Source organism: Rissa tridactyla, chromosome 2 (assembly GCF_028500815.1).
Source record: "Rissa tridactyla isolate bRisTri1 chromosome 2, bRisTri1.patW.cur.20221130, whole genome shotgun sequence".
NCBI lineage: Eukaryota > Metazoa > Chordata > Aves > Charadriiformes > Laridae > Rissa > Rissa tridactyla.
The window spans coordinates 7,895,873-7,923,746 of NC_071467.1; the positions used below are offsets into that span (position 1 = coordinate 7,895,873).

Here is a 27,874-nt window from a genome sequence, read left to right on the forward strand (position 1 = left end):
TCGGCGCAGAAGCCATCAACGCACAGTCTGCCATTTCTGCTTACAACAAGCAGAGCATGAAACTTTTGCTGAAGGAAGGACAGAGAGGACAGACAGCAGGTAACAAACATGGTTACAGACGCATCCTCTCACCTACTCCTACCTATTTGGAATAGTCCCCTCTATACTGTGTAGCAAACCACATCTTCTATGCACATTGCTATGAGGGCTGACTTCAGTGATTTTCTCCAAGTATCTATTTATGTCCAGGCCTCATCAATTGCTATTGTTTTCAAGGTATCAACAAAGCTGGATTTGGAACAGAAATATGAGTGGGAGTCACCATGCTTCACTTCAGACATCTAAAGTTTAAACATCCAAGTACTGCATCCAGCTTTGGAGTCCTCAGCACAAGAAGGACATGGATCTCTTGGATCCATGGTTTGCATGGCCCCGTGCAAACCTCATGAAGTTCAACAAGGTCAAGTGCAACGTCCTGCACTTGGGTCAGGACAACCCTCGTTATCAATACAGGCTGGGGGATGACATGGTAGAGAGCAGCCCTGCAGAAAAGGATTTGGGGGTACTGTTGGATGAAAAGCTAGATACGAGCCGACAATGTGTGCTTGCAGCCCGGAAGGCCAATTGCATCCTGGGCTGCATCAAGAGAACTGTGGCCAGCAGATCCAGAGAGGTGACTCTGCCCTTCTACTCTGCTCTGCTCTCATGAGACCCCACCTGGAGTACTGCATCCAGCTCTGTAACCCTCAGCACAAGAATGACGTGGACCTGTTGGAGCGGGCCCAGAGGAGGGCCATGAAGATGATCTGAGGGCCGGAGCACCTCTGCTGTGAGGACAGGCTGAGAGAGTTGGGGTTGTTCAGCCTGGAGAAGAGAAGGCTCCAGGGAGACCTTATAGCAGCCTTCCAGTACCTAAAGGGTGCTCACAGGAAGGATGAGGAGGGACTCTTTATCAGGGAGCGTTCTGATAGGACACAGGGTAACAGCCTCAAGTTGAGAGAGGGTAGATTTAGATTGGATATCAGGAAAAAACTCTTTACTGTAAGGGTAGTGAGGCACTGGAACAGGTTGTCCAAGGAAGCTGTGGCTGCCCCATCCCTGGAGGTGTTCAAGGCCAGGCTGGATGGGGCTTTGAGCAGCCTGATCTAGTGGGAGGTGTCCCTGCCCATGGCAGGGGGTTGGAACAGGATGATCTTGAAGGTTTCTTCCAACCCAAACCATTCTATGATTCTATAATAATGTACTTCTGTCTCAAAAAGATGAGTTATCCTTTGGGCTCTTTTCTCTTGGTTGGCTATAAGGGGAGCCCAAGCAAACAGTCAAGAGTTTGTCATCTCAGTTGTAGATACATAAATCAGAACTGAAAAATCCAGCGTGTTTCTTTTCTTTAACAAAATTTAGGGACTTAATTTGATAAGTAGGTGCTGTTTTTCAGAAAGCATAATTTGCAAGTTAACCACAGCAATATACAAGATTTCTAAATGTTGCTTGCATGAGGAACAAGAATCAGTAAATAGCCATTTACCATCACTTTCACTGTTTGTAAAGGCTGTAAGACATATAATAAATATATAATACATATACAGAAAAGAAGAATTTATCCTTGCTAATAAGGATGTATTTTGATCATCTTAACCCTCACAGATTACTCTATTAGCCTGCAAACCAGGGAAAAAAAAAACACTTTCTTGTGATGGTTAGAATTATTATACAACAATCATGGATCCACGACTTTCAAGTTCAGACATGGTTATTAGATCATTCAATCTAGGCTGCTATGTAGAAGAGCGAACAGAAGCCCATTCTTCTGTACGTAGCTTGCTGCTGCGGTTAATCACTCTCATTTGAACCTAATTTCTCATTAGTGGGGCTTTTACACTCAGCGTTAGCTCTTACTTTTTTCCACTACCAGATTAGAGTCATTTAGTACTTGTTATTTTCTCCCTGTGCAAGCAATTATAAACGATAATCAAGCTTTTTAAGTCTCTCACAGTAAGATATCATCTTCTGTCCTTTGAACTATTCTTCTGAAAAGCCCTTACCAAATACGTTAAATTATGTACACACGCATATAAATATTATTCAGGAGTACACAAAGTGACCTTTCAAAGGGGTATTGACTGTGGCATTTACAAAAATTATCTGCTTATACCTTTGAAGGATATCACCAAAAAATAATAAAGTTATTCCTACCACATGAGGGATTCCAATGCCAGACTAGCTAGGTATAGGAGGAAAAAAAAATGGTAGTTATCATAGACCATGCCTGCAACCCATGTTTCTCTTACCCCTCTGACCTAGGATGCATCACTTCAACTTCCTCACATCAAATATGTCTAAATCAAGAGTGAACTCCAGGGAATAATTCTTGGAATAGTCTATGCCAAAAAATGACATTTAAAAGATCAGCAGCTATTGCCTGGCTTCCCAAGCTAGCTCAGGGAAGATATGCTCTGGAATATGAAGGCTTTTCCCTTCCATTCTAGAATTTGAAATCCAAAATGGCTTTTAGTATTTAGATTGATTTTTAACAACCTATCTTCTCCACCCCTATCCGGTTTCCTGTTGTATAATATGTTTTTATTATTTTTTCCATTTTCATTTCCTCAAATCTGTAATGAGCGTAATAAAAAAGTACACGCAACTCATGAGCACCACCGTAAAACACAGCACAAAACTTTACCACAATCCCTTGTGCATTTATCCCGCAGTTCTTTCAAGAGGAGTAACTGCCTGAGGATCATCTCTGCTTTCTTCACTTGTACTTCCTTAATTCTGTCAGTCTTAGAGGGTCTCTATTTCTGATGAAACAATAATACAGTCTTCAAGAGAATAATGAAAAAACCACACACGCTTGTCTTATTAATATGCTGTACGAGAAAATCATCACTGGAATATTTTAAGTATCTAAGGGAATTTTCTATTCAAACCATTTCAAGTCAGAGCCTCAAGTGCTGTGAGAAAGTGAAACTTACACCAAACAGAATAAGGTTAACTTTCAGATGTGGATAATTCTGATCGTCATCATTAGTCAGATGATTTCCAATATGCACGTAGGCAGCATTCACTATAGTTTATACTTAGTCTTCTCATTTGCTTTCAAGCCTGTAATTAACTATCCTGAAAGGTCTACCAAATTTTTAAAACAGTAAGTACTTATATCGATATGCACATTGCAGAATAATTCGGTAAAAGCCCAAAGTGCATGAATGTATGTTCAGCAGTGAAATTCCGTAGCAGTCCTACTATCTGTAGCAAGAGCATCTTCACCCATGGGTTTTTGAACTCATATTATCAGAAGAATGAACTTACGAGACAAACGTATTTGCCTTCCTTTTTTTAATATATCCTTAATAAGAATAGTGAATTCTGTGAGATGGGTCTGCATATTTTCTCTCGGTAAAAAACAGTTACCTCCACATTAAGAAACCCCAAGTCTTAATAGAAGAGAGAAGAAACAAGGCAATTTATCAAACAAATAAAAAGCGAGTGTTTCATCTTTGGAACAGGTTGCCCAGAGAAGCTGTGGATGCCCCATCCCGGGAGGTGTTCAAGGCCAGGCTGGATGGGGCTTGGAGCAGCCTGGTCTAGTGGGAGGTGTCCCTGCCCATGGCAGGGGCGTGGAACTAGATGATGTTGAAGGTCCCTTCCAACCCAAACCATTTTGTGATTCCATGATCTTCATGAGATGTTTAGGGCATCAGGATGTTTTACAAACAGATCAACAGCAATAGCACAAGTTGTCACTTACTCTTTTGCCATAGCAGACAATGAACTATTGAGTTCATAGTTGGCTGCTTGACTCAGCATTTGGAGCCATTCACTGTGTTTTGCATAAAAGTGAGCGGGGAAAAAAAAAAAAGTCTATGAAGGTCAGTAAAAAAAAAAAAAAACCAAACCCAAACCAACAACTTCCCTTTATCTTCACAAAGGGGCCAGTATTTCACTTCAGGTGAAAACTTTCTCTCTTGATTCTGAATTTCAGCAAGAATATAAAGATAAGCTCGTTTTAGCTATTTAATACCAAATGGTTCTAGGCATAAAGAACTAGTTAACGGTTTAGATTTGCAAAACCAGAAACGCAACTCCAAGGACTGATTTACATTTGATTTCTCTCAGGGTAATAAGAGCAGAACATTCTTTCGTCAGGAATTTTAGTTAAGTACCTTCCTGTCTTGAAAGAGCATGAGTTATTTTGATAACTGGATATAAAGATTCCTGTGAAATTTTGTCATAAACCTTTATTAAATCTAAATTATTTTAATTTCATAATTTTCAAGCACATCTTTGACTGAAAAGGGGAAGTTTCCATTAAGCCTCTTCCCTAATTTGCTATTTTTAGGAATGCAGAGATTTCGTACTTTCTTAATACTTTCCCAGTGAGGAACCTAAAAAAGAACGACACAGCAAAGCAGCTTTATTTCTGCCCTCGGCTACAGTTTCTAAGCATTTTTAAAACCCGAGTTTGCCAGAGATGTTCTCTTGACTTGCAGCCATAGAGGAAACCTGCCTGAAGACAAGGGTCAATGCACCACAAACTCATTGAAGTATCTGAGACTGCACAAACATTTATCATCTTAGCAATATGTGCTTTAAACGCTAAATACCTTCAATAATTTCCATTACCAAAGGGGTTTTTCTCCCCATTAAACAAATGCAGCTGTCTTGGACAAAACTGCTGAGCTTGTGAAAATGATTCTCAGCCCATTCATCCAATTAATCTTTTTCATGAAGTCAAAGATATTCTGATTCTTGGTGTGCATTTGCTCGGCTGCAGCAGTACTGAGGTTCTTGGACACTGGTAACCTGGAAATTCTACTTTATGGTTGGGCCTTTCAGCACACAATTGTAAGCCTGCTACAAAAATCCAACTGTAATGCTAAATTAGTACAATAACCAGCAAAGGTCTGTGTGGAGAAATGGAAGCAAAAACCACTCAAGGGCACACTTGATCCTATTTATCAGCAATCATTATATAGATATATTAACTTTGCATTTTGGTCTTTAAATTATCTTCAGTTCCTTTGCCCAGAAGGGTAAGTCCCAACTTGAGAAGAACGCTCTGCAACATCATTAATAAAGACGTAGGGCCTTGATGCTTGTTTTAATACATGCTGTCACAGAATATTATTTCATACATTTATTATGTACCTAAATGTGCGGAGATCCCCACAGTAAGAGAAATGCTATTGGAAAGACCGTGATGCAGACTGGACAATGCATTTGAAGCAGCAGGCTCACATCCTTGTTTAAAAGCTTAAGTAAGCCGATGTCATGGAGAACTGTATCACGGAGCAGAGCATCAGGACCGCCTCCTAGTGCAGGTTAAAGTCATCAACAACAGCACGGGCAGGATGCAGATATACACCCGGTCTCTTGAAGTGAATGCCAGAACTATCCCAATGATACCCACATTTCACTCAAAACACAACCACAAGAAATACATCAATCTCCACTTAGTGATAATAAAAACCAGCATGAATTAAGTCCAGCACAGAAACAGTCAGTCCTTGAGTTTTTAGTGAGATCAAGCAAAGTACTTGCAAGACAGAGAGCTGGATAGACTGTAGCCAGCCCACTTTGGACCCTAACAGTTCCTGTGTTCGGCCACTCAGCAACCAGACAAGATCTCAGAAAAAATACCAGATTTGCAAGATAGCTTTGATAGCCGCATATTAAAGTAAATCATATTAGCAAAATATTTCAGTATTGACATTAAGAAGCTCTGTTGTTCCCGACTCCAGAGTGGAAGGCTTGATGTGTCACTCATTAAAAAGCTCACAGCACTCCTCAAATGAGATTGTGTTGCCAAGCCTGTTGTCCGGCCTGAATTACAGCAAGTGAAATTGCATTCTGCTTATCTAAATTCCCCCCACAGGATCTATATACAATTTTTATACTTGGCTAGCATTTCAAATGTTAGGTGCTGTTCCACACCAGAGGTTCCTGCCTGTCAGTCTGAAGGGAATCATTATTATACATCTCTTGCGCTTACTCAAAGGTTTTTGGATTTTGCGTTTACTAATTTAAATAATTACTATTGCTTGCTGTGGAAAACATTACAGAAACGCAGTTGTAGTCTAGTGAGAGATGATGGCAGGGAAAAATCTTTCCAGATTCTGAGAACATTAACTGATAAAATCACCTTAAATATTTGAAGGTTAAAAATACAGACTTTTTTTTTTTAACTGTCAAAGTTTTCATCTATTAAAAATGGTATCTTACTTAAGCCACTTTGATCAGTACCAGGTTTAATAGAAAAACCTTAATTTTCTCCACATGCCCACAAATTTTAAAGCCATTCTTCAATAGTCAGCATATGATATTAGAAGTTATGAATACACATTGAAGAGCAGGCATTTGGTGTGAAACTGCTAAGTGATACTGCTTATTTTCAAAATAAAATAAGTGAGACACCCAAATTATGCTTTTCTTGGGATGAATGAGATTCAGTGAAGAAAAATGCATCTGATAGAAACATAACTGAGGGATGGGACACTCATCTTCACAAGTAGTATTTAGGAAAAAGACGACAAGAAAATAAACTATCAGAATTTTATTTCTGTTACAAATTATCACAATCACAATTAATATAAAACAGAGAAAGCACTGAGGAAACTTGACTGTTAGGTACAAGATCTATCAAGGTGTAAAAGCCTCATCCAAGACTACTACTAGAAAAACCTGTGACTGTATATTAGAGAAAACATTTCTATGCATCAAACACCAAGTGAAAGAGAATAAGCAGCAGAGTATAACTGACAGGGATTAAAACACCTTCATGTTATAAAAGTTTCTGAAGAAAACGGAAGTTGGATCATCATTTCTACCCAAGAGTCTTGTTTTGAGTAGAGCCCATTTATAATTAGCTATGAAGAAAAGCTTCAGCATAAAACACTAATCTTCATTTCAACTTATCCATGTCAGTTCACACATTAGACAAGCTATTTCCAAAAGCATTTAAATTCTAGTCATGAGACTTCACGTGCTCTCTTACACTTGCTGCGTAAGGCTGAAAAGACAGACTAGAGGGACATGAGCTTGCATTATTGCTTTGTAACAGGAACTTAGATGAGAATTCTTTATTGAGCTCCAAATAAAATATTGTTGCATCACTAAACAATTAAGAGTTTAAATATACCATTATTTTAAAAAGTCTATAACATTATATACTTTAAGGCTTTAATACAAGAAATACAGAATAGGGTTTTCGTACTCCGTAGCCTGTCTCATCGTTGTCTAGGCACACGGGTAAGTACAATGCTCTAAGCAGTCCATAATTAACATGGCAGAAGTTCCTGAAAAAGAGCAAAATATAATTTATTTGTATACATCCCGACACTACCAACTATGAATTCTCTGAAGACTGTCAGATTATAAGCAGTGGGATCAGGCAATTATGCATATAATAAATGTATGTAGATTTATGGAAACCATTGCAGGAACTGCTATCATTGAAATTCAGTGCAAATGTGATGAAAGGGTTCAATAAAGGCAAATTAATAATATGGTTAGTGATAATCATTACCATTACTTGTTTGACAAGTAACACAGAAGTTGACCAGTGTTAGAACACAAAACCCTACCAGAATGGATGAACACTCCTAGGTTAGTTTGTCACAATAAAAGAAAGGCTGCCTTCTACATTGTTGCTTTGGTTTTTCTTTTAAATTTAAGGATCTTTTTAGATTATTTTTCCCTCTTTTCAAAACATAAAGGATTTCTTTGCATAGATTACTCCAAAGGAAAAAAAAAACAAACAAAAAACCAAAAAATTGCAATAGCAGAACACAATGCTAGTGCATGGTATTTCAGGAACTGTCAAGGGACGTTTTGTACCACAAATATGTAGTTTCTTAGAAGATCTAATGCCAGCTGTTTGAACTGATGCAGCTTATTGTGCACACATGTATAGGATGTGAGAACTGATACACATTTTTAAGAGATACAAACCCAAATTTTCATAGGAGAAATAAGATGTATTTATTTGGAGCATTGGAAGAAGGAATCATAGAATGGTTTGGGTTGGAAGGGACCTTCAAGATCATCTAGTTCCAACCCCCTGCCATGGGCAGGGACACCTCCCACTAGACCAGGCTGCTCAAAGCCCCATCCAGCCTGGCCTCGAACCCCTCCAGGGATGGGGCAGCCACAACTTCTTTGGGCAACCCGTGCCAGTGCCTCACCACCCTCACAGTAAAGAATTTCTTCCTAATATCTAGTCTAAATCTCCCCTCTTTCAGTCTAAAACCGTTACCCCTTGTCCTATCGCTACACTCCCTGATAAAGAGTCCCTCTCCACCTTTCCTGTAGGCCCTGTTTAAGTACTGGAAGGCTGCCTTAATGGATTTAAAATTCATACAGCTATCATGCAAAATAAGCAGACTTTCTTAGATGTGTCAAATCTAAATCTTGCAACTCAGTAAAAGAACAAAACTGGACTAAAACGGTTAATTTTTCTTGTCAAGGTGGGACTCAGCTACTTAACTGGAGCACCTCACAGCCACAGACTACTCCATCGTCTGTCAGAGGGACACCTGGCCCATGACCAAACCAATCAAGGGCTGCGCTCTTAGGAGGGGAATTTTCTTTTAATTCACTCATATGACCTGCAACATCCAGTCATATGACACTGTCACACAGCAGTGCACCCAAACAGCCTCTGCATGATTTGACAAGGACACACTTTCCCCCCAAAACGGGAACCTGGAACAATTTAAATGTTTATAGGACTTCAGGGCAGAGCAGCAGAAAAGCAGCACAAATGCATACTGGTACGTTCATCCTCCATATAGGAGGCATTAAGCAAAGATAGCATAAAAGTAAAAAAGAGTTGGATAAATAATACAGAAGGTCGAATTCACTTCTGATTCACGGATTCATCTACTTGCCATCTCTCTACTAGGTATTTTAGTTTCAACCCATCAAAGTTTCTTCATATACGGTTAATATGAAACTTCATATTGAAAACTTGTTATGACTTGTATACTCATATTACATGGTTTAAGATTTGGCCAATTCAATTATAAATATTTTAAAAGATATTTATATACTCAGTTTTGCCATAGCAGTTCTAGCAGCTGGTATCCAGTATTTGCCCTCTGAGCCCCAGAGGGCATAAATCATCTTCAAGCTCTCCTAACCTTAAAAGGGTCCTTTGCTTTAAATCTTTAAAATACTCACAAAATGGCTTTAGAACAATTTTGAATGCACAAAAAGTTTCTCTAGCCTGTGACAGCAGTCTCTTAAATTTATTGTTGTATACAGAGGCCGTGCAATGTATGCAATATTTCAAAGTACAGAGCTGTATTCACCTAAGTTATGTCAAATCAAGGCACTGAGATCATGGGCTTAGCAGGAAGAATTACCATTCCGAGTAGGAAATACAGGAAAAAAAATCAGTTCTATTTAAAATATACAAAAGCTCAGCATAAAAACAGTCAAATTATTTCTTACTTTATATATTAAATTCACCAGAAACAGTAACGCTAGCTATTCTTCAGATGTTTCTCAATAGACTTGTCCTCCTTTATTTGTGCCAAAAATCAGTGTGCTCCTCGTGCAGAAATGGTTGTCTTAGAAAAGTTATTCTACAAAATGCTTTCTTCAGCTTTCAAAAATCATTTTAGACGTGTTTGCTGACCAGATTAGAGTTTTAAGTTCCCATTTGAACACTACTAGCATAGTTACATTCATATTCTTTCACCTTCCTCTGCCCAATGAAATACTCAATTGGTTGAAATGTTGTAAAAGCAACATCTACCTTTCAATAAACAAACAGCCAGAGGACAGCGTCCACACACCGGGACAGTTTAACGTCCCATTTAATGATAGTTTAAAACTACGATTTTTCCCTCCAGAACTCAACATAGCCAATGATTTTTGCTGGCCTCCAGCTCAGTACCTGTAATCATGATGTAAATTAAAGCCTTGTGTATAAGGAATTATGGACCCGATCAAAAGCTCCATTATTTCTCTAGTAATTTCACAGATGAGTAGAGACACCTACCAAAGCATCAGGAGATTAAGGTTTTTGTTCTCTTGGCTGTCCAAGGTGGTGGGTTTCCTGACAAAAGAAAAAAAAAAAAAGATATTTTTACTAAGTTTCAAAGACTTTAAAATAAAAAACTATAGAAAACAATGTAAATCAAACTATAATTCATAGAAACTTAATGATTAACAAAAAGCTTTAGATAACATTTGTAATGTTTAAGTTACTAGAATTTATGGAAAAATAATATATTACAAACTATTGGTTATGAGGTTTTACAGTTGTTTAATAGGGAATAGTTTGTCCAAATTTAACTAGCTAAGCTAAGGCTTTTTAGATTACTAACACAAATTAAACGTTTTAAAATGAGAATTTAGGTGTCCTTACAGTCTTTCCTACATTCTACAAGGAAACTTTCTAAGTTGTAGCCTCCCTGTTTTTATTGGTTATATTAAGATAAATTAAGTGAGATTAAAATCTTATTTGATTTATTTACCTTTGCAAATGAAGACCGTTTTAAGGGTTACACATCCTCTGCCTCTGACGAAAGCGACCTCAATTAGTCAAGTCAGAAAGTCTTTAAAAGCTTTGTGTTTATTGCTTCCAGCACGGAGCGAGGTGGTCATTAACGTACCAAAATTCTCATAAAAATTCCAAAGTTGCACTAGTGAAAAAATGCTCAACAAGATGAAAACTAGTCACATCTTTTTCAGAAAATTCATTAGCTATTTTAAACCATTTTTAACAAAAATATTTTGATTTAATGTGGCACTCAAGCAGATCCATACCATTTGGATACTTTAAACAGCATTTATATCTACGGTGAGTATAAATATACATTTAGGTTTATACCATTTTTTAAAAGAAGTCGCGCAATGTTTAATATGAGCCTTTTATGCTGATCACTGTTAAACGTATTTCTCCCTGTTTACTACTATTTATGAAGTTTTATTATGAGATAAAGCATAAAATTAATCTCACACACACTGATTTTTCTTTCAAAAGTTTATTTAGTATCAAGCAAGGGTAAAACTTTGCTTAACACTACAGAACATTTCAAGACTTGAGTTACAAAATACCACATTATTTGCATTTCTAATTTGCTTCCCTTTTTACGCATGTTTGCAAAGAGAAATACTAGCAAATGGCTGAAAATAAAAACTAAAAACTAAATTGTTGAAAACCTTTAAAATAAAAGGTTACGCTTATGTTAAAAGAATGGACTAACATATTTAGTAAACCTATTTTTTGTTTAACACTAGTTAATCAAAGGTTATTTTTTTGATCACCTATTTTTTCAAATACAGTTTGGAAATAACAAAGTTCCTTGTTTTACATATCTTGCTGTCCCAGTTGTTCTTTCGACAAAATATTTTAAGTTCAGTCCATCCATTCAGATTTTTTAAGCGCTTTGATTTAATAAAAAGGGATTGTTCATAGAAAAAATTACTTTGAACAGTATACAGGACTGGTGGAGATTGGATATTTCACAACATCAGACAGTACAATCAGTATCTGGCATATGGCTGGTCTCTGTAGACTCCTTTTGTTGTCCTTGCAGAAGGTGCCTTGTGTCTTGAGTTGGTCCATTCTTCTTGCCCTACAAGAAGGGACAATATAGTTAGACCCCTTCCCGTGTTCTCAGACACTGTACTTATTTTTTCCTTATTTAACTGTGAATTAAATAGTGACATTTTATTTTCTGAAACCAAGGCGTGCAAAGTGAAGTCTAACACTTGAATAACAAAACTCTGGGTACAACACATCTACATGTACATACAACAACACTCAGAGTTATGACCCCACAATGCTTTTTCAGCAGGTAACAGTAAGGAGGGTGACAAGTTAATGGCAAAAAATATTTAGGGCTCTGGCATTCAGCTGGACCTGCTTGTTGCAAATACAAAGGAATGCCAGCTATCGTAGCAGACCTACAAATAATTATGCTAGGATGAAATGAATGGAGGATATGAATGATGTAGAAGCAAATAAGCTACCCTCAGAAATAAGTTTATTTGCATCAGTACCAATTTAGGCTTAATTCAAATATGCAATCCAATAGAGAAAAGCCTCAAGTATAACTACAAGCACCTGTGGCTTCTAATAATCCAGGGGCAATATTCAACTTCACTGTAAACATACACCTCCTCTAAAACACAAGGAGTAGGAAGATGATTATAAAAAAAAATTAAAAGGGGAAGGGAGATTGCTTGTTTGAATTCTGTCAACAAAGCAAGTTTTTGAAAAGCTTGTGCTATATTCAATCCTTCATAGTCTCACCACGTTTTAGTAGTAATAAGTATTACCAAAAAGTAGCAAACTATTGTGTTAATAAGAACCAGACCCACTGTGCCATGCATTTACAACAAAAAGAGAAGACACAGGACCAAATGCAGAGTATAACGCAACAGTACTCAGGTACACTCTAATCAGGTAAACAATTCGGAGTACCAACCCTGAGCAAAAAAAACCCCAATAAAACCCCAAAAGCAAACATGCCTGAAAACCGCGTATGTGCTTTCGGGCCTGCTTTTGGAGAATTGCCCTGCCCTAAGCAGACAGGTGTCCAAGTGCAGTCCAGAAACTAAGGGTGGAATCCAAATGACTGGGTATGGTAACCTAAAATGCAGGCATCAATTCATCTGTCTTTTTAGTCAATTAAAAAATAAAAGTAAACAGTCAAAGAACCGTTGTACTCTGAATGGCATAGTAACTTCCTCAGGTAGCAGATATCTGAAATTAGGTGACAAGAATCCTCTAAGTGAAGGGTCCAATTTCACAATCTCTTTGTAAAAGTCTCATCCTAGCTGCTTTATTTGTAAAAATTCAGGTGGTTGCCTGAAGATCCCAGGTTATATATGACACCTGGGTGATCAGAACATTTGCCTAGGTGCTAAAAGGAACAAGTTCAAGTTTGGTGTAAGGCTGAAAGAAACTTATACATCAAAGTTCCACAGGAATCTGATAATAAAATAACATACACAAGAAGCAACTTCTTTTGCTTAATCACACAGAAAGCAAGGCTCATATTAAGTATGGAAAAGAACCCCAGCCTGACAGTAAAGACAATTGGCAGAGCCGTAAGAATTGAAGAACATCCTAGCTTTTTAGCACAGCTGCAAATAGCCATTTAAACGTAAAAAGCAGTCTTGGTTACAGTTTAAGGGGAATTCTTGCTCCTTGTCAAGTAATTGGCTAAATCAATATGGTAAAGAGTCACCTTACTTTTTATCAGTTTTCATTCTGTTGCCATTCAGGGCTCCGAATTCTAAAAAAAAAAAAACCCTGTTACTCTTCCTGTATCCTCTGGGTTGGCACCTGAGCTTCTCAAAAGAGGAAAAGTTAAGGTACTTCCCGAGGAACTGTTTCCTGCTGGCCAGTACTAGGCAACTGTCCTGGGGTGCATTAAAAAGAGTGTGGCCACCAGGTCGAGGGAGGTCATCCTCCCCCTCTACTCTGCCCTGGTGAGGCCACAGCTGGAGTACTGTGTCCAGTTCTGGGCTCCCCGGTTTAAGAAGGACAGGGAACTACTGGAGACAGTCCAGTGGAGGGCCACGAAGATGATCAAGGGACTGGAGCACCTCTCTTATGAGGAAAGGCTGAGAGAGCTGGGTCTGTTTAGCCTAGAGAAGAGAAGGCTGAGAGGGGATCTCATCAATGCTTATCAGTATCTAAAGGGCAGGTGTCAAGAGGATGGGGCCAGACTCTTCTCAGTGGTGCCCAACAACAGGACAAGAGGCAACTGGCACAAACTGTAAAGCAGGAAATTGTCTGAGCAGAAGGAAAAAGTTCTTTACTTTGAGGGCACCAGAGCACAGGAACAGGCTGCCCGGAGAGGCTGTGGATTTTCCTTCTCCGGAGATATTCAAGACCCACCTGGATGCATTCCTGTCCAGCCCGCTCTGGGTGACCCTGCTTTGGCAGGGGGGTTGGACTAGGTGGCCTCCAAAGGTCCCTTCCAATCCCTACCATTCTGTGACACTGGGATTCTGTGATCTGCTCACCATGCAGTCTCATGACTTTTAGTTCAAGGCACCTAATATTCTTTATATATTGTAAGGATGATTACTAGTATCTAACTCTGCATTTAAGGATGTACTTGAGGGTCGGCTGGTTCAGAAATAAAGCACATGAATAATTTGTAAGTGCAAAATCTTCAGTGGCTGTAACCCATAATCATTCTTCAAGGTATTTAGTCTTCCTCTCAACTTGAGTACATACATCACTTAATATTCTGAGTGGCTGTGCTTTGATAAATAGAAAACCAATTTTAAATGCAAAAGCAATGAAAAATCCATATTTCCAACCTTAAACACTACAATCCACATTTTTCCCCTATCAGTCAACTGTCTGCATTAAGCAGTTTTGTACATTTTTTCCCCCCATCAATTTTTCATTCATAAAATAGTCTTAGAAATATCAGGCTTATAACAGCAAATAGTTTATTTTAATGCAGAAATAAAGATTTAAGCTATATATCTATCAAGACCAATTGAAAGTGCTGGGGGACAGAGGAATTTCAAGTGATCTCTTCTTTTGATGAACTGACTTCCTCCTCAAGCGAAATAAGAAGTTTAAGGAGACTACATTGAGTAAACTTCTGTATTAGGTGCATTTATCACAACTTAGTTGAGGTCATTTTATTTTTCACCAGGAAGCACTTCAAAATGGAGTTCAAGAAATACACCACTGAAAATTTTAAGTAGGGCTCTAAAAATCACTGAAGCATCCATTACGCAGAATTACAACTCTTTTTAAACTAGTTACTAACAATCAAATGTTTGAGATTTGAGTGATCTAGATTATATTTCTGTGATCTCTAGCCAGAGATTTAACATTTATCCCTTAAGCAAAGGTGCCTTTTAACATGCATTATGCTTCTAATCTGTAACAGATTTCTTTAATTAAACCTGTCACTGACACACTTCTAGCTTAAGAAAATGTGATCTTTACCACTGGCATATGTTTTTTGCTTCATTACGCATTGTTTTGTCTCCATATGAGTAACCCACTGCCCTCATGTCTATTAGCTACCTGAAGTACTTTCATAACCTTTACATAATGACTCCCTGCTTGATTTCACAAGACTGATGCATGAAAATGAGCTAACGCAAAGAGACCATACGAGTCTTAACTGCGCCCAATTAGGCCCCGATTCAGCTGAGAACTTCAGCATATTCTTACCTTGTACCAAGTTTCAATGCCAGTTGTGCCACACTAGAAGCATGTGCTTCCAGCTGCAAACTCATGAAAAAAGGTTGCACATCCCCTCGAATCTCATTGAACAAGATATGAGAAGGGTAGGTACGCATTATTTTTTTTTATTTCTTTGATTTTATTTTCACATGACTATGTTAGCTAATAGACCACAGAAACCTCCTTGGGTATTTTTCTCAATAACCACGCGAGGAGCTCTGTGTCAGTGCAGGAATCCCTGAACAGCTGTTACCCACTGCAGAAATGAAGTGTGCCTTCTGGAAATTCTCCTTTGATTATTTTTTCAAGAGTCTACTACTGTAGTCACTCAGCTCAAAGCTACTCACCATAAGAGTCATATGTTTCTTCACTCAGTCCATGGCCATAGTCATAGTAATCTGCTCCACTGTATGGGAGAGGGGAAGTAGGAAAAAGAACAGGAAATAAAGTAGTTATTCAAGAAGCAATGCTTATCATTCTACCTCTGAAAAGACGACAGTTTGAAGGATACAGACATGCCCTAAGGTAAGAAAGGTAAGCGTCATGTGACACAATTTCAGCTTAGGTCCTGTTTGTTCATTAATTAGAAGAGAAACTAAACCATATGTACTTTCATTTGGATTTTTTTTCATTACTGAGCCCCTGGTCTGCAATGTCAATGTGGATGTGGGAATTTTATATTTAAAATCATACTTATAGTTGGGAAGGCTAAAGATCTTACAAGTGTCACCAAAAGAATAGGAGGTGTAGGTACTGAACCAACCATTTGTCATATAAACTGCTGTTCATTACCTACTGCTGCCCGGTATTTTGCCTTTGCATCTTTGAATTTACTGATAAAAATACAATAAAAGGACAAGCAACTTGCTGATCAGAGGGTTATATAGTTGCTATACATGTACAAATTCCAGTGTCTTCAAAATACGACAAGTGTGCACATATGTAAATGCTATCATTTTAATAGGAAGACAAGAAACAACAGCAGCAACCAAGTTAAAAGCAGAAGTCTGCAGTCATTAGGATTCAAAAGTACGGATGAATACCATAACCATGGCCTAAAAAAATCTTCCATTTCATAACAGCATTTCTACTTGTATTAAGACCACTGAATGGAAACTGAAGGACAAGCCTTATTACATACTACTTTTCCATTAGGCTTTCATATTTCATGTAAGCATACCTATGTACAGTCTTTTACATAGTTGACAGAACAAAAGTCTATTAGAGGTGTTTGTAGCACATCAAAAGCAAGTCCCTTAATTGTTTCTTTCCCTTTTTTTCCTAACCACAGCCAGACCCAGGGCTGGCGATATTCGGAAAATGCTCTACAAACTAATGTGACCAAGTCTTTACCTTCTGAGTGAGAAGGAAACCACTAATAAGTGTTCACTAGCAAGTATTTTCTAATATTGACAAAATGTTTCTAATATTAGATTGATAACGAAACAAAAACCAGAGAGAAAAAGCAATTTATAGCCTTAACATGAATTAGCAGGTAAAGCATTTTTATAAAATAAATAATACAGGACAATTGCTTCTAAACTGACAAAAGACAAAGATCATTTGTAGTGTTTGGGTTGCTTATGTTTTGGTTTGGGTTGTTGGGTTTTTTTAAACTAAAAAGTTCTAAATACCACAAAATAATCCAGGCTAGAAATAATACAGTTCTGCTGTGTGAAAATGCTTACGTAAAAAGTGTGGATTAGCATTTGTTCTTGCTACTATAATTCTTCTCTAAACAAAAACTTAACTAGAATGCACTATGAAGACCCACAAAAAGTGTTATCTATGGTTTGTCAGTCCCTGTGATGAGGACCCCAAAATAATAAGGGCAAAGTTTGAAGCATAAAAAATTTGTCCTGTAGCAGCCAGTGATAAAATAGCCTTTATTCTCACAACCAACTTAAAACTGACATTCACAATTCTTCCCCACAGTACTTGATTGTTTATTTTAAGGCTGTCATCAAGTTTAGAAGCCTATAGCAGCTGAGCCTATCCCCGTATCTGTCCGTCCTGTCAGAACGGCTCTTGCAGGGTTTCATTTCATAGACCTAAAATATCTAATAAACAAAAAATGACTCATTTTACAGCATGTAAATTGCAAAGCGAATAAACATCAGAAAGGAAAAGTCTTTTACTTATACTGAAAGTATATCACAACCCATCTTTATTCATGGACAAACCCTTCAAAATTGATAATCTTTCCAAAAAGCACAAGCTATAATGTGAAGTAATGTTGCTAGCGCAATCCAATACCCCCTACTCCGACCACTTTCATTTGTGCTCTATGAACGTCAACACTCTCTCAATTCAACTGTACGTTAAACAAATGCAAAATTTCAGATAAGACAACTTAAAGACTATGACCCAAATAAAAGGGTACATACAGACAGCTGTAAGGAGTTCTGTGTAAAAAAGAAAATGTTAAAAAAGTTTATTTTTCTTTGTTTCCCCTGTAACAATCTGCATGGCCTATGGAGTTCACAGCCAGAATCAAGATAACTGAGTTTTTTCGGGAGGAATTAAAGAAAAATCTAGTACCATGTATGAAGTTATAAGCTTACAGAACTGTTTTCTTTTTTTCTAAAGCAATCACTTGCTAAATGGAAAGTTAGTCAAAGGAACATGCAATATCAAACTTCTTTGTAAATTGTATGCTTGAAGACATTAACTGAGATAGTGGAGGTCAATTCTATTGTTAGGAATTAAGTAGCTCTATTAAATAATTCTCCCTTTGGACAGAAGGTGTGATGTCAAGGATGCTTTTAAAAGAAAAACTGACCTTTTTTTTAATGTATATTCTCTGGCATCTTGGCATTCTGACTGGAGACTATTCAAACTCAATTTCCCTTTAATGGATTTATTCTGGAAGGGAAACCCTTTTCTTCCTATTAATTTCCTATCATAAAAAAGAGAACAAAACCACAAAATAGGTTTGTTCTTTACCTCATGTGCCTCCCTCCTTTCAGAACAAGGGAAAAACCATACCATGGATCCCTTCCTGTTTAACCCAGAACACTAAACCTGGAGTCTGCTTTGAGTTCGTACGAGGTCATTTTCTTCAGTTTTCTTAATTTTCCCTTACTTCTCCAGTTGTCTGCAAGCAGTTTCTTCCTAGCGGCAGATGGGGGCAGTACCTGAAAATTCCACACTGTCTACTTTGCAGCTGGATAATTGCATTGCATGATAGTCAGGTGAGTTTTCAAGCATTTTCCTAACCATCAGGTAAACAGTACAAGTGCAATCAACACTGGAGTATCAGCTGTGAATCAGGTCTTTTATACATATAGAGCCCTTGCTTATATCTACTCATATTTAACTTTCGTATTCCCACTCCAGCACAATGTCTTTGGGCTGACAAGAAAGAAGCAGAGATGGCAAAGGAAAAAATGCTTTGGTTTTCCATGTCGACATAAAAACTTGGAATCACACAATGGCACAGAAGGATTAGCAAACAACAACAAACTCAACAAGTATGTCAGATCTAATTGCTGAAGGCTGGGCATTAATTCTACAATGCTTAGAGGAAGCATGAAGTGAGGTTTAAGCAGTTTAAATAAGGCCAGGGCAAAGTATCTGCTTTCTCTGATCAAGAAACAGCCTGAGACAGAGAAGAGCACCCTCAGATTTTAGCACTGCATCATTGATGAAGGAAAGCCTTACAGAAGCTTTTTTATCTAGTAAAACAGAGGACTGGGAAGCTTCTGCCGCTTTTCTAGAATCACTGTGCTGTGAGAAATGTCTTAAAATACTTTAATTTAGAGGTATTCAACATAAGCCTTCGAAGGTCTTATGGAATATGACCTGAATTTCTCAGGCTTTTCTGCTAAGCTGATTGTTTCTGAAAATATCTTGATGAGCCATAATAGAAGAACAAATCTTTATAAAAAAAGATAAATAGCAGCAACTGCTTTTGACATGATGTCTAAGTCTTAAGGAACTCTTACCTTTTATACTATATTAACTGCTAGCTTATTCTGGGTAGCAATGTTGGGATATTCTCTTGGGAATGGTAGACAGAATGGTAGTTTCAACCTAACCCTCATGAAGATATCAGAATAGGTCATTAGGCTATTTTTGTGACAATCCTAGAACAGGCGTGCCAGCCACACAGTGCCAGTATTCTAGAGTATTTCCAAAATATGCATAAATGTAGTCAAAATACATTGTGATTAATGAATGCGACTGCCATGGCCCTTTAGATTTGAAATAGGCATCTTTTAGAATCAGCGCTATGCCGTTTCTGTGTTTGAAACGGCAGCAGTATGGCAGGGGGCCTCATTGCTATGGGGAGAGTAAACGGTGTCTGATTGAAAGCTTCTAGTTTAATGGAACAGCCCAGTCTTAAGCACTGACATGGCCAGATACCAGGTTTAAGCACTGAGTGACTTGAAACTTTCTTCATCTTCATTGATGAAAAATAGTCTTTGCAACCAGTTGAGCTTCCTGTAATGCTTACTAGGGAAAAATGGAAAAAGTACCCTGATTTTTCTTTTACACATTATTATCACATGTAACTGTGGAACTGCTCCCTTTAGACAGAAGTCAGGGCAGTTTGAGAAAGTGACCAAAAAACCTTCCAAACATGAAGGTTTCCTTTTGTGCCAACATCACCTTTGTCCTTCTACACAGAGGTTGCACAGAACAGCAGCAAAGTAGGAAGAACAGAGGACGTCTCATGTTGAGGATATCCCTAGCAAGAGGTCTTACATGGCAGACCCTGACTGATATGACCACATCTGAACAGAACTCTTCCACAAGGACGCGGCTCTTTCCATAGAATGGTTCAGGTTGGAAGGGACCTTCAGGATCATCTAGTTCCAACCCCCTGCCACGGGCAGGTACACCTCCCACTAGACCAGGCTGCTCAAAGCCCCATCCAGCCTGGCCTTGAACACCTCCAGGGATGGGGCAGCCACAACAACTCTGGGCAACCTTTTCCAGTGTCTCACCACCCTCACAGTAAAGAATTTCTTCCTAATATCTAGTCTAAATCTCCCCTCTCTCAGTCTAAAACCATCACCCCTCATCCTATCACTACACACCCTGATAGAGAGTCCCTCCTCATCTTTCCTGCAGGCCTCCTTTAGTGCTGAAAGGTCTCCCCGGAGCCTTCTCTTTTCCAGGCTCAACAACCCCAACTCTCTCAGCCTGTTCTCATAGGAGATGTTCTCCAGCCCTCTGATCATATTTGTGGCCTCCTCTGGACCCACTCCAACAGGTCCATGTTCTTCTTATGTAGGGGGCCCCAGAGATGGATGCAGTGCTCCATGTGGGGTCTCACCAGAGCACAGCAGAGGGGCAGAATCACCTCCCTTGAGAATCCTACCAGATCCTCCTTCCAGATTCCTACCAGTTCTTCAGACGCAGCTGCTTCTGATATCAAAAAGCACCCATCTACAGTAAACAGGAAGAACAATGTAACGCAAATGTTGCTGTCAAGATAACAGTCACTGTAGTGAAGCTTCTCATAACTCCACAATTGTCTTGAACACTGAGTTGAGTACCTGTTCTTAATGCTTCTGTGGATCACTAGAACACCATATTCTGTAACCCAGTTAACAGCAGGACAATACAAAACCAGGATATCAAGAGGAGATCCACATCTTTTCTTGTACCTTGCAGACAGATTTTTATTTAGTGGCAGAAGTGGCACTTCTTAGCAGAAGCTTTTGGTACATATTCTCATCCCTGTTTCTCAGTTTATGTCTGTAAACAGATAATGATCTCAGAAAACATTTGAGACCTATAAGTGAAAGCTTTATAAAATACAGAAAAAATGATGCAATCTTCCTTAAATTATATCCCATTGTGCTCTCATATGGATAATACAAAGAGCAAATCTATTACCTATAATCCTAAAAGATGATCAGAGTGCCCTCTCAAGGATTCCCTTAGCTATCACTATTTAGAAATTACTTTTTACAGCAGAAGATGTAATAGATTTCACTTTTGAAGCATAGTGAAATGCCCTCGGAGGCATCTGTGTTCTGGTGCTACCTGCCAGGCAGGGAACTATACAGATTTCCCTAAAGCCAACAGTTTTATGATCTGAAACGTCCAATTACTGCTGTCTGTGAACTCATTTAGTATTCCCCCTTCCATGTCCTATCTCTCAAAACAGGAAAGGTAAATGGCAAGTAGCAGAGGTGACTGAAGCAGGCGGTACAAATAAGGCTTCTTCTCAGGAACAGCAGAGGCAGCTATAGCTTTACCTTGAAGCTGTGAATAGGATACAGCAACAATCCATTCCTAAACACGAAAAATGTTAAGTAAAATGTCAAAAATTTGCTACTTCAAACAAGAAAGCACCAGCAAAAAAAAAAAAAACTCAGGCTGCCTTAATATCACATTTTGGTTCAACCTGTGAATTAGAACCAAATCCCAGCCATCCCCACGATGCATTTGTCTGGTTGGCAAATGAGTCTGGGGGAAGTGAACGAGACTGGTGTCAGAGGAAACTGAACTGGGAGTCTTAAACTATCCAAGCGTGTACCAAGTGTGTTCCAACTGCTAAATGGAGAATGGAGATGAGAACTAACATAATTATTAACATGGAAAATGATGCGTTTTCTTCCCTTTCCCTCCAGACAAGGCTACTCGGGACAGCAGAAGCAGCAGAGAATAGTGAAGACCTGAAAGGTCAAAACCTTTAGACTATCCATTGCGTGTGGGTATTATTGCATTTAGTTCTTGCTTATCCCTCGAGCCCTGCGTAAGATGTTGTTAGGGATCCAAGGTGATGTTACTTGTCACAGATTGGAGTCCAAGTGAACACCGCCTCTAATACATCATCGTCCACAAAAACCACACAGACGGTATGTCACCATTCTGCCATTAGAAACACTACTCAGGAAGTATCAGTACAACTTTCGCCAGTTTCTTATAAATTTGATACCCTTACTCATCAACTGAAATTGAATAGCATTTGAGAAAAAAAATCATAAGAGTGCCATCAAGTAATGCATTCGATTAAAGAAAGATTATGCTTACTGTTTTCGGGGCTCCATAATCATAAGCATCTGACAGATTTAAAAGCAATGTATTCCCAGGTTTGAGATCTTTCCAGTGCCTCCCCAGTGCCCCTCACTCAGGCGAGGTTCCAGCCTTGCCTCTCCCAGTACAATAAGGCAGATCTCTGCCTCTTGAGTTAGAGAGAATTCAATCCACTTCACTGCTAACACTTGTCTGCTGGCCTTATGTGAGCTCTACTGCTTTTATCAACATGTATGTTCCAAGCACATCGCATCTGACACAGCACAAACCTCAAATTATGATGGTTACTAAACTGTATTTTTCATCACCTGTCAACTGAATGACGACAAAATTGTGCTTAAAAGTGCAATTTACAGCTCCCAGTATTTCTTCTTAAATAAAATACAAGCAGGAGAAAGAAGACCAATTTAAAGTTTTCCTGCAACCATCTCTGTTTTCTGGAGTTGTCCAATTAAATAGATATTTCCTCATAAACACAAAGAGGCGAGACTTTTCTTCCCTTGAAAGCAACCAAGTACTACAGGACAATCTAAGAGAAAAAACTGCAACTTTCAAGTACTGCTAGTAAGCAGACATCGTATGTTGACTAGCAACCAGCAAAACAGTGTCAAATCTTCAGCTACAAAAAGGTGTTCTGTGACAAAAATATGTTCTGAACTGATGAAGCCTGATTTCTCATGCCTCTCTCATTCAACTCGTAGACACTGGCTTCCAAGAAAGCATGGGTTTCCAGTGAAGTTCCTTCTCCACTCCACGCTGGGGAAAATAAATCTTCCCTATGGATATTCTTCACTGTCTGCTGTGAGTGTGAATTTATGATGCTGCCCTTTCTCTAGTCATAGAGAGACTATGTCGTCTCTCTTCCTTGTCCTGGCATCTCCTAATGAAACCAGTAGGAAGTTCATTATGTGAGACATTTGAAAAGTTATTTCTAAATGAATAACTTTAATTTGTAAGATTCGGAAGTCTGATTATCCAGGCTCTGTCCCCAAAGACAACACATCTAGGAGCACTGCTGCAGCATACTGCTGAGGCCTAGCAACAGAATACACTCCTTCCTTTTTCTTACCTCCACCATCCAAGCTTAAAGTACCTTTTTAAAAAAAACAAACCATACTGTAATTAAATTGAAGCCTTCATGTAATTACAATATTTTAAAACTATGACTAATTCAACGAGTTACCATTAATAACTACAATATAGCATTTTATATTTCAAAATTATTCACCATTAATGAGTTTTCTTTCTAAGGACTTCTCAAAAGATCTTATTTGACCTATTCATTTGTCTTGTTTTCACCTGTGCAACCAGTCAAGGAAAAAATCCTACAAAATACTCGTCCTCTTATAATTATATTGTGGTAATTCAAGCACCCAGTTTAAGATACTGTAGGATCACCCAAGTAAAATTAAACCAATCACACAACATAATCTAATTTTATTAAGTAATCGCTTTTTTGGATTCCTCAAGTAGTTAAAATTTCATGTTACTACTTTTTGTACTACTATAACACCCCTAAGTTTTCTCCAACAGGTCTCTAAATTTATTTTAGAATGCATTTTCATTTGTTTAGAAAACATTGAGGCATAGTCATAGTCAAGTTTAATACCTAAGTCATGAAGAAAACAAATTATTTTTGGTATCTAAAAAGCACTTTACTAAGTATAATTAGTACAAATTAAAAGTAATCCTAACATTTCTTAAACAGTAATTTACTAATGTTAACATGACAAGGATTTTAAAAACCTTTCCCAATTTTATGAGTGCAGCATGTGATGTACTTGTGTTAAGATTAATTTTTTCTTTAAAGATAAGCTTTCTTCCATCATTACGCCTGGATTGCCTTAGTCTTATTCCTGCTTACTGAGGTTTCAGACCAGATTTCTGCAAACCGGTTTTAAAAGCAAATTGAAACGTGTATGCGAGACTCACAGATGAAACTATCTGTGCTATTGAGGCATGTCCGATTATTTTATCGTGTCACATTTTAACAGGTAACAAAAAAGGAAAACAATCTATCTAAACCTGAAGAACTAGATCTGAAAAACTGCAGAAAATCTCTTCCAATAATATGAGCGTAAAATTTAAGCAGAAAACCACATAGCAGGGATTTTCAGTTAAAAGATACATTAGCCTCTTTATGCTAATGCTTTTGCGGCTTTAGTTGTGCAGAATTATAACCTCCAATAAGCTCGTACATAGCAGGTGTTCAGAAGCAACAATTGCAAAATACTAGCCATTTGCACTGTGCCCAGAAATCAAACTGCTGTGGATTGATTTGATTTATTAGCCAGAGCATGAAATACAAACAGCTCCTAGCATTAAAATCCAGAGCATTACATCTTGGAAAGCTACAGTAACAGACACTGCTTTGCATATAATGCATATTTATACACCCTGGAAATGCATGATTGCTGACAAACTTAACAATGTAAATTTAAAACACTGAGCATCACAAACAAAATGTTAGCAATTAACTTTCGAATACCAGTAGCAACACCTCTATAATCTAATTTCAAATCCATATACTCAGCTCTTTATGAAAATCCTCCTCTTTTAAACAATACTGTCGTCATCTTTTGTAGGACTACTAAGCATGGTTTCAGAATGTACCTAAAAATTTGAGTTCTAATGGAAAAATGGGGAGGGTCTTGCCACAAACTACATAATAGGAATCAGGTTCTCTCAAAACTAAGGTGCCTCTGGAGCCGCATAAAATCAGGGATTTAGAGATTTGAAGGATTTTAGAAAACCAATTTATTTGCATTATTTAGGCATCAGTTGAACAAAGGCCGCTGCCAGATCTGAAGGTGGGGTTTTTTCAGTCCTCTTTTCAACCCAATCTGGTTACTTAGTTCTTCAGTAACCACCGCAAGCTCTGAATGACAAGGTTCCTCAAACCCTTCAAACCACGAGGTCTTTGTGCACAGTCCTCCCTATTTTAAAGCAATTTTGTGTCTTGAATCAGTCACTGTTGAAAACAGTGGTAAAGAACAAGGCTTCACCGCACGGTGTTTGTAACGCTGCATTTTTAACATGCTTAGGAATTACCACATGCTTTTAGATAAATAGAATAAAGTTGCAGTATGTACTTCTCCCTTCCCAGCACCTTCTCTAATAAACAGAATGAAGTAGCGGTACTGAAACATAGGTATACTAAAGAGAATTTGCCAGTTCCCTCAATTCAGACTAGCCAGCCTGCATGGCTCTAAGGTTTGCAGGCGACTTACAGGTATTGGAATGTACCACATTTTGGTGTGATTTGGAATAGTAGCCATTACTGGCAGGTATGCAAGCAGAGCAACTGAGAAATACTATGTTTAAGCCAATTGCAGAATGGTTGTTGCAGACAGAGATCTAGAGCATTAATAGGCAAGCGCCCCCCTGCTCTGGCAGGGGGGTTGGACTAGATGATCTCCAGAGGTCCCTTCCAACCCCTGCCATTCTGTGAAGTGGGGAAAACAAAAAACATTGCAGAAAACAGTAGCCAAAACCAGCAATTACCCTAAATCCTAATCTCTCCTCTTTTGTATCAGTGCTTAGATTAAATTCTGCAATGGAGTGAAGGCGAAAACACCCTGACTGAAGATTTATAATTTTAAAACTGTTTTAGATAATTTCTGAGAACACAAAGCGACATTACTACACAAATGACTTTCTTGCCTGTCCTGGTTTAGCCTGGGGTGAAGCTGACTTTCTTACTGGCAGCTGGTATGGTGCTCTGTTTTGGATCTGGGATGAGAATAGTGTTGAGAGCAGACTGGTGGGTTTTTGTTGTTGCTGAGCACTCAAGGCCTTTTCTGCTCCTCACACCACCCCACCAGTGAGTAAGCTGGGGGTGAACAAGAAGTTGGGAAGGGACACAGTTGGGAAAACTGACTCTAACCTACCAAAGGGATATCCCAGACCACATGATGACATGCTCAGCATACGTAAGCTGCGGGAAGGAGAAGGAAAGGCAGGGGATGTTCGGATTGATGGTGTTTGTCTTCCTAAGTAACCGCTACACGTGATGGAGCCCTGCTTTCTTGGAGATGGCTGAACACCTGCCTGCCCATGGGAAGCAGTGAATGAATTCCTTATTTCACTTCGCTTATGTGCAGGGCTTTTGCTTTACCTTTACCTGTTAAAGCTTTACCTTTTAAACTGTCTTTATCTCAACCCATGAGTTTTTCCTCACTTTTACTTTTCCGATTCTCTCCCCCATCCTAACTGGGGAGAGTGAGCGAGCGGCTACATGGTTCTAGTTGCTGGCTGGGGTAAACCATGGCATTGCCCCTAAACAGACACAGGCATATAGTTATACAAACTATTCCTGTTTGCTGATCCAGACTGCTGATCTCTGTTGTAGATAAAAAGACAATGAAGCTAGACAAAAGCAGGTTGGTTGTTTTTTTTTTTCTCCAAGACAAGCAGTATTCAGTTTTAAATACCAGCAGACAAGCCTAAAGTTATTTGAAACTTCTGAGTGCCATGAAGCAGACAGATGGGGTTCTCCGCAGTTTTTTTTTTTTATACTACAGTAGCTGTGTTACCCATTCTCTCTTGATAGCAAACTTAAAAGCACACAGTAAACCTTTAATGTTGTTGGAGAGGTAACAAACCCGGCCCGCTTTCTCGGCAACCTTGTCACATAATCTGAATTTTAGCAACAAACATCGTTCTCTGGCATGTTAACTTTCTGCAGCATCTGTCACTGCTATGAATGGTTGATCATAAGTACCTCTCTAGTCATCTCAATGCTATTAAGCAGATGGCAGCGCTAAATCCGAATGATGTAGTACATCTCCCTGGTGGACTTTGTTTCCATACACTACCATTATTCTACAATTCCTCCATGATAAATCTTATGTATTCTGGAGAACATTAAACAGTGAACTGACAGTGGCAATTGATTTATTAGCATCCATTTCCCTTTGCCCTATTATTGTCTTCGCCAACACTTGTGCGGATCATACATGGAGCCGCTAAGGGGCAAAAGCACTTTTGCTCAATTTGAAACATATTTCAGAGATTTAAAATGAATAGATTTTTTTCTTCATGCTGAAAATGTTTTAACCTGATCTACAAATTTAAATGAAGACTGAACTAAATGCTCCCGTTTCCTCCATAATATTCTTCTCTAAATTTTCATAGTAAAATCGGTCTAGCATTAACATCAGGCCATTAAAACACCCACTACTTTCTGCAATAAATCCAAATAAAGGATTACAGTTCTAGACAGATGTGGGGAAGCCCTTTAAGAGTCAGCTAGGTCATGTAAGTAAGGATGCATATGTGCTGGTGAGGGGAGCTGACACATCTGTGTTCATCTGACCTAAGAAAATACCAGCACCAGCAGTCACATGAGTGTGACATTTCACACCTGTAACTCACATTCTATCGTAAGATCCCAAAGAGGTTTTTAGCATACAACTGCACATGTTAAGTTACTACATATGCATATAGAAGATATTTTACGAAGGAATTACTGACTGCATAATGTGAAGTCTCCCTGCCTGGCAGAGTAACGTTCAGCCTAGTCTTGCTGCTCTCCTTAGCTAGGCACTGAGTTATCAGCCATAAATGATGATCATTTTGACAGCATTCATTATGCTCTACTAAGGTAAAACTGTCTTGGCTGCTTTAAGTGTTTGCTAGCCTTTAGTTTTCAGAAATTAAGAAATATTTTGTTAAATTAATTGTATATTT

The 27,874-nt window shown here is 38.5% G+C and overlaps 1 protein-coding gene across 5 annotated transcripts in view; it reads right to left on the reverse strand.

Moving 5' to 3' along the window:
• Nucleotides 1-6,555: 6,555 nt before the first annotated feature.
• KHDRBS3 (KH RNA binding domain containing, signal transduction associated 3) overlaps nucleotides 6,556-27,874 on the reverse strand; it is a 94,019-nt gene continuing 72,700 nt past the window's right edge. For 4 of the 5 annotated variants that reach the window (XM_054192346.1, XM_054192344.1, XM_054192343.1 and 1 more), the window contains 2 exons: nucleotides 15,535-15,593; nucleotides 10,982-11,591 (listed from right to left, as the gene is read on the reverse strand). In XM_054192346.1, the coding sequence (XP_054048321.1) occupies nucleotides 11,500-11,591; nucleotides 15,535-15,593 (151 nt within the window). In that variant the 3' untranslated portion in view covers nucleotides 10,982-11,499. Of the gene's footprint in view, nucleotides 7,299-10,009; nucleotides 10,067-10,981; nucleotides 11,592-15,534; nucleotides 15,594-27,874 lie in introns of those variants that run through there. The other variant, XR_008464992.1, reaches the window with a different exon arrangement.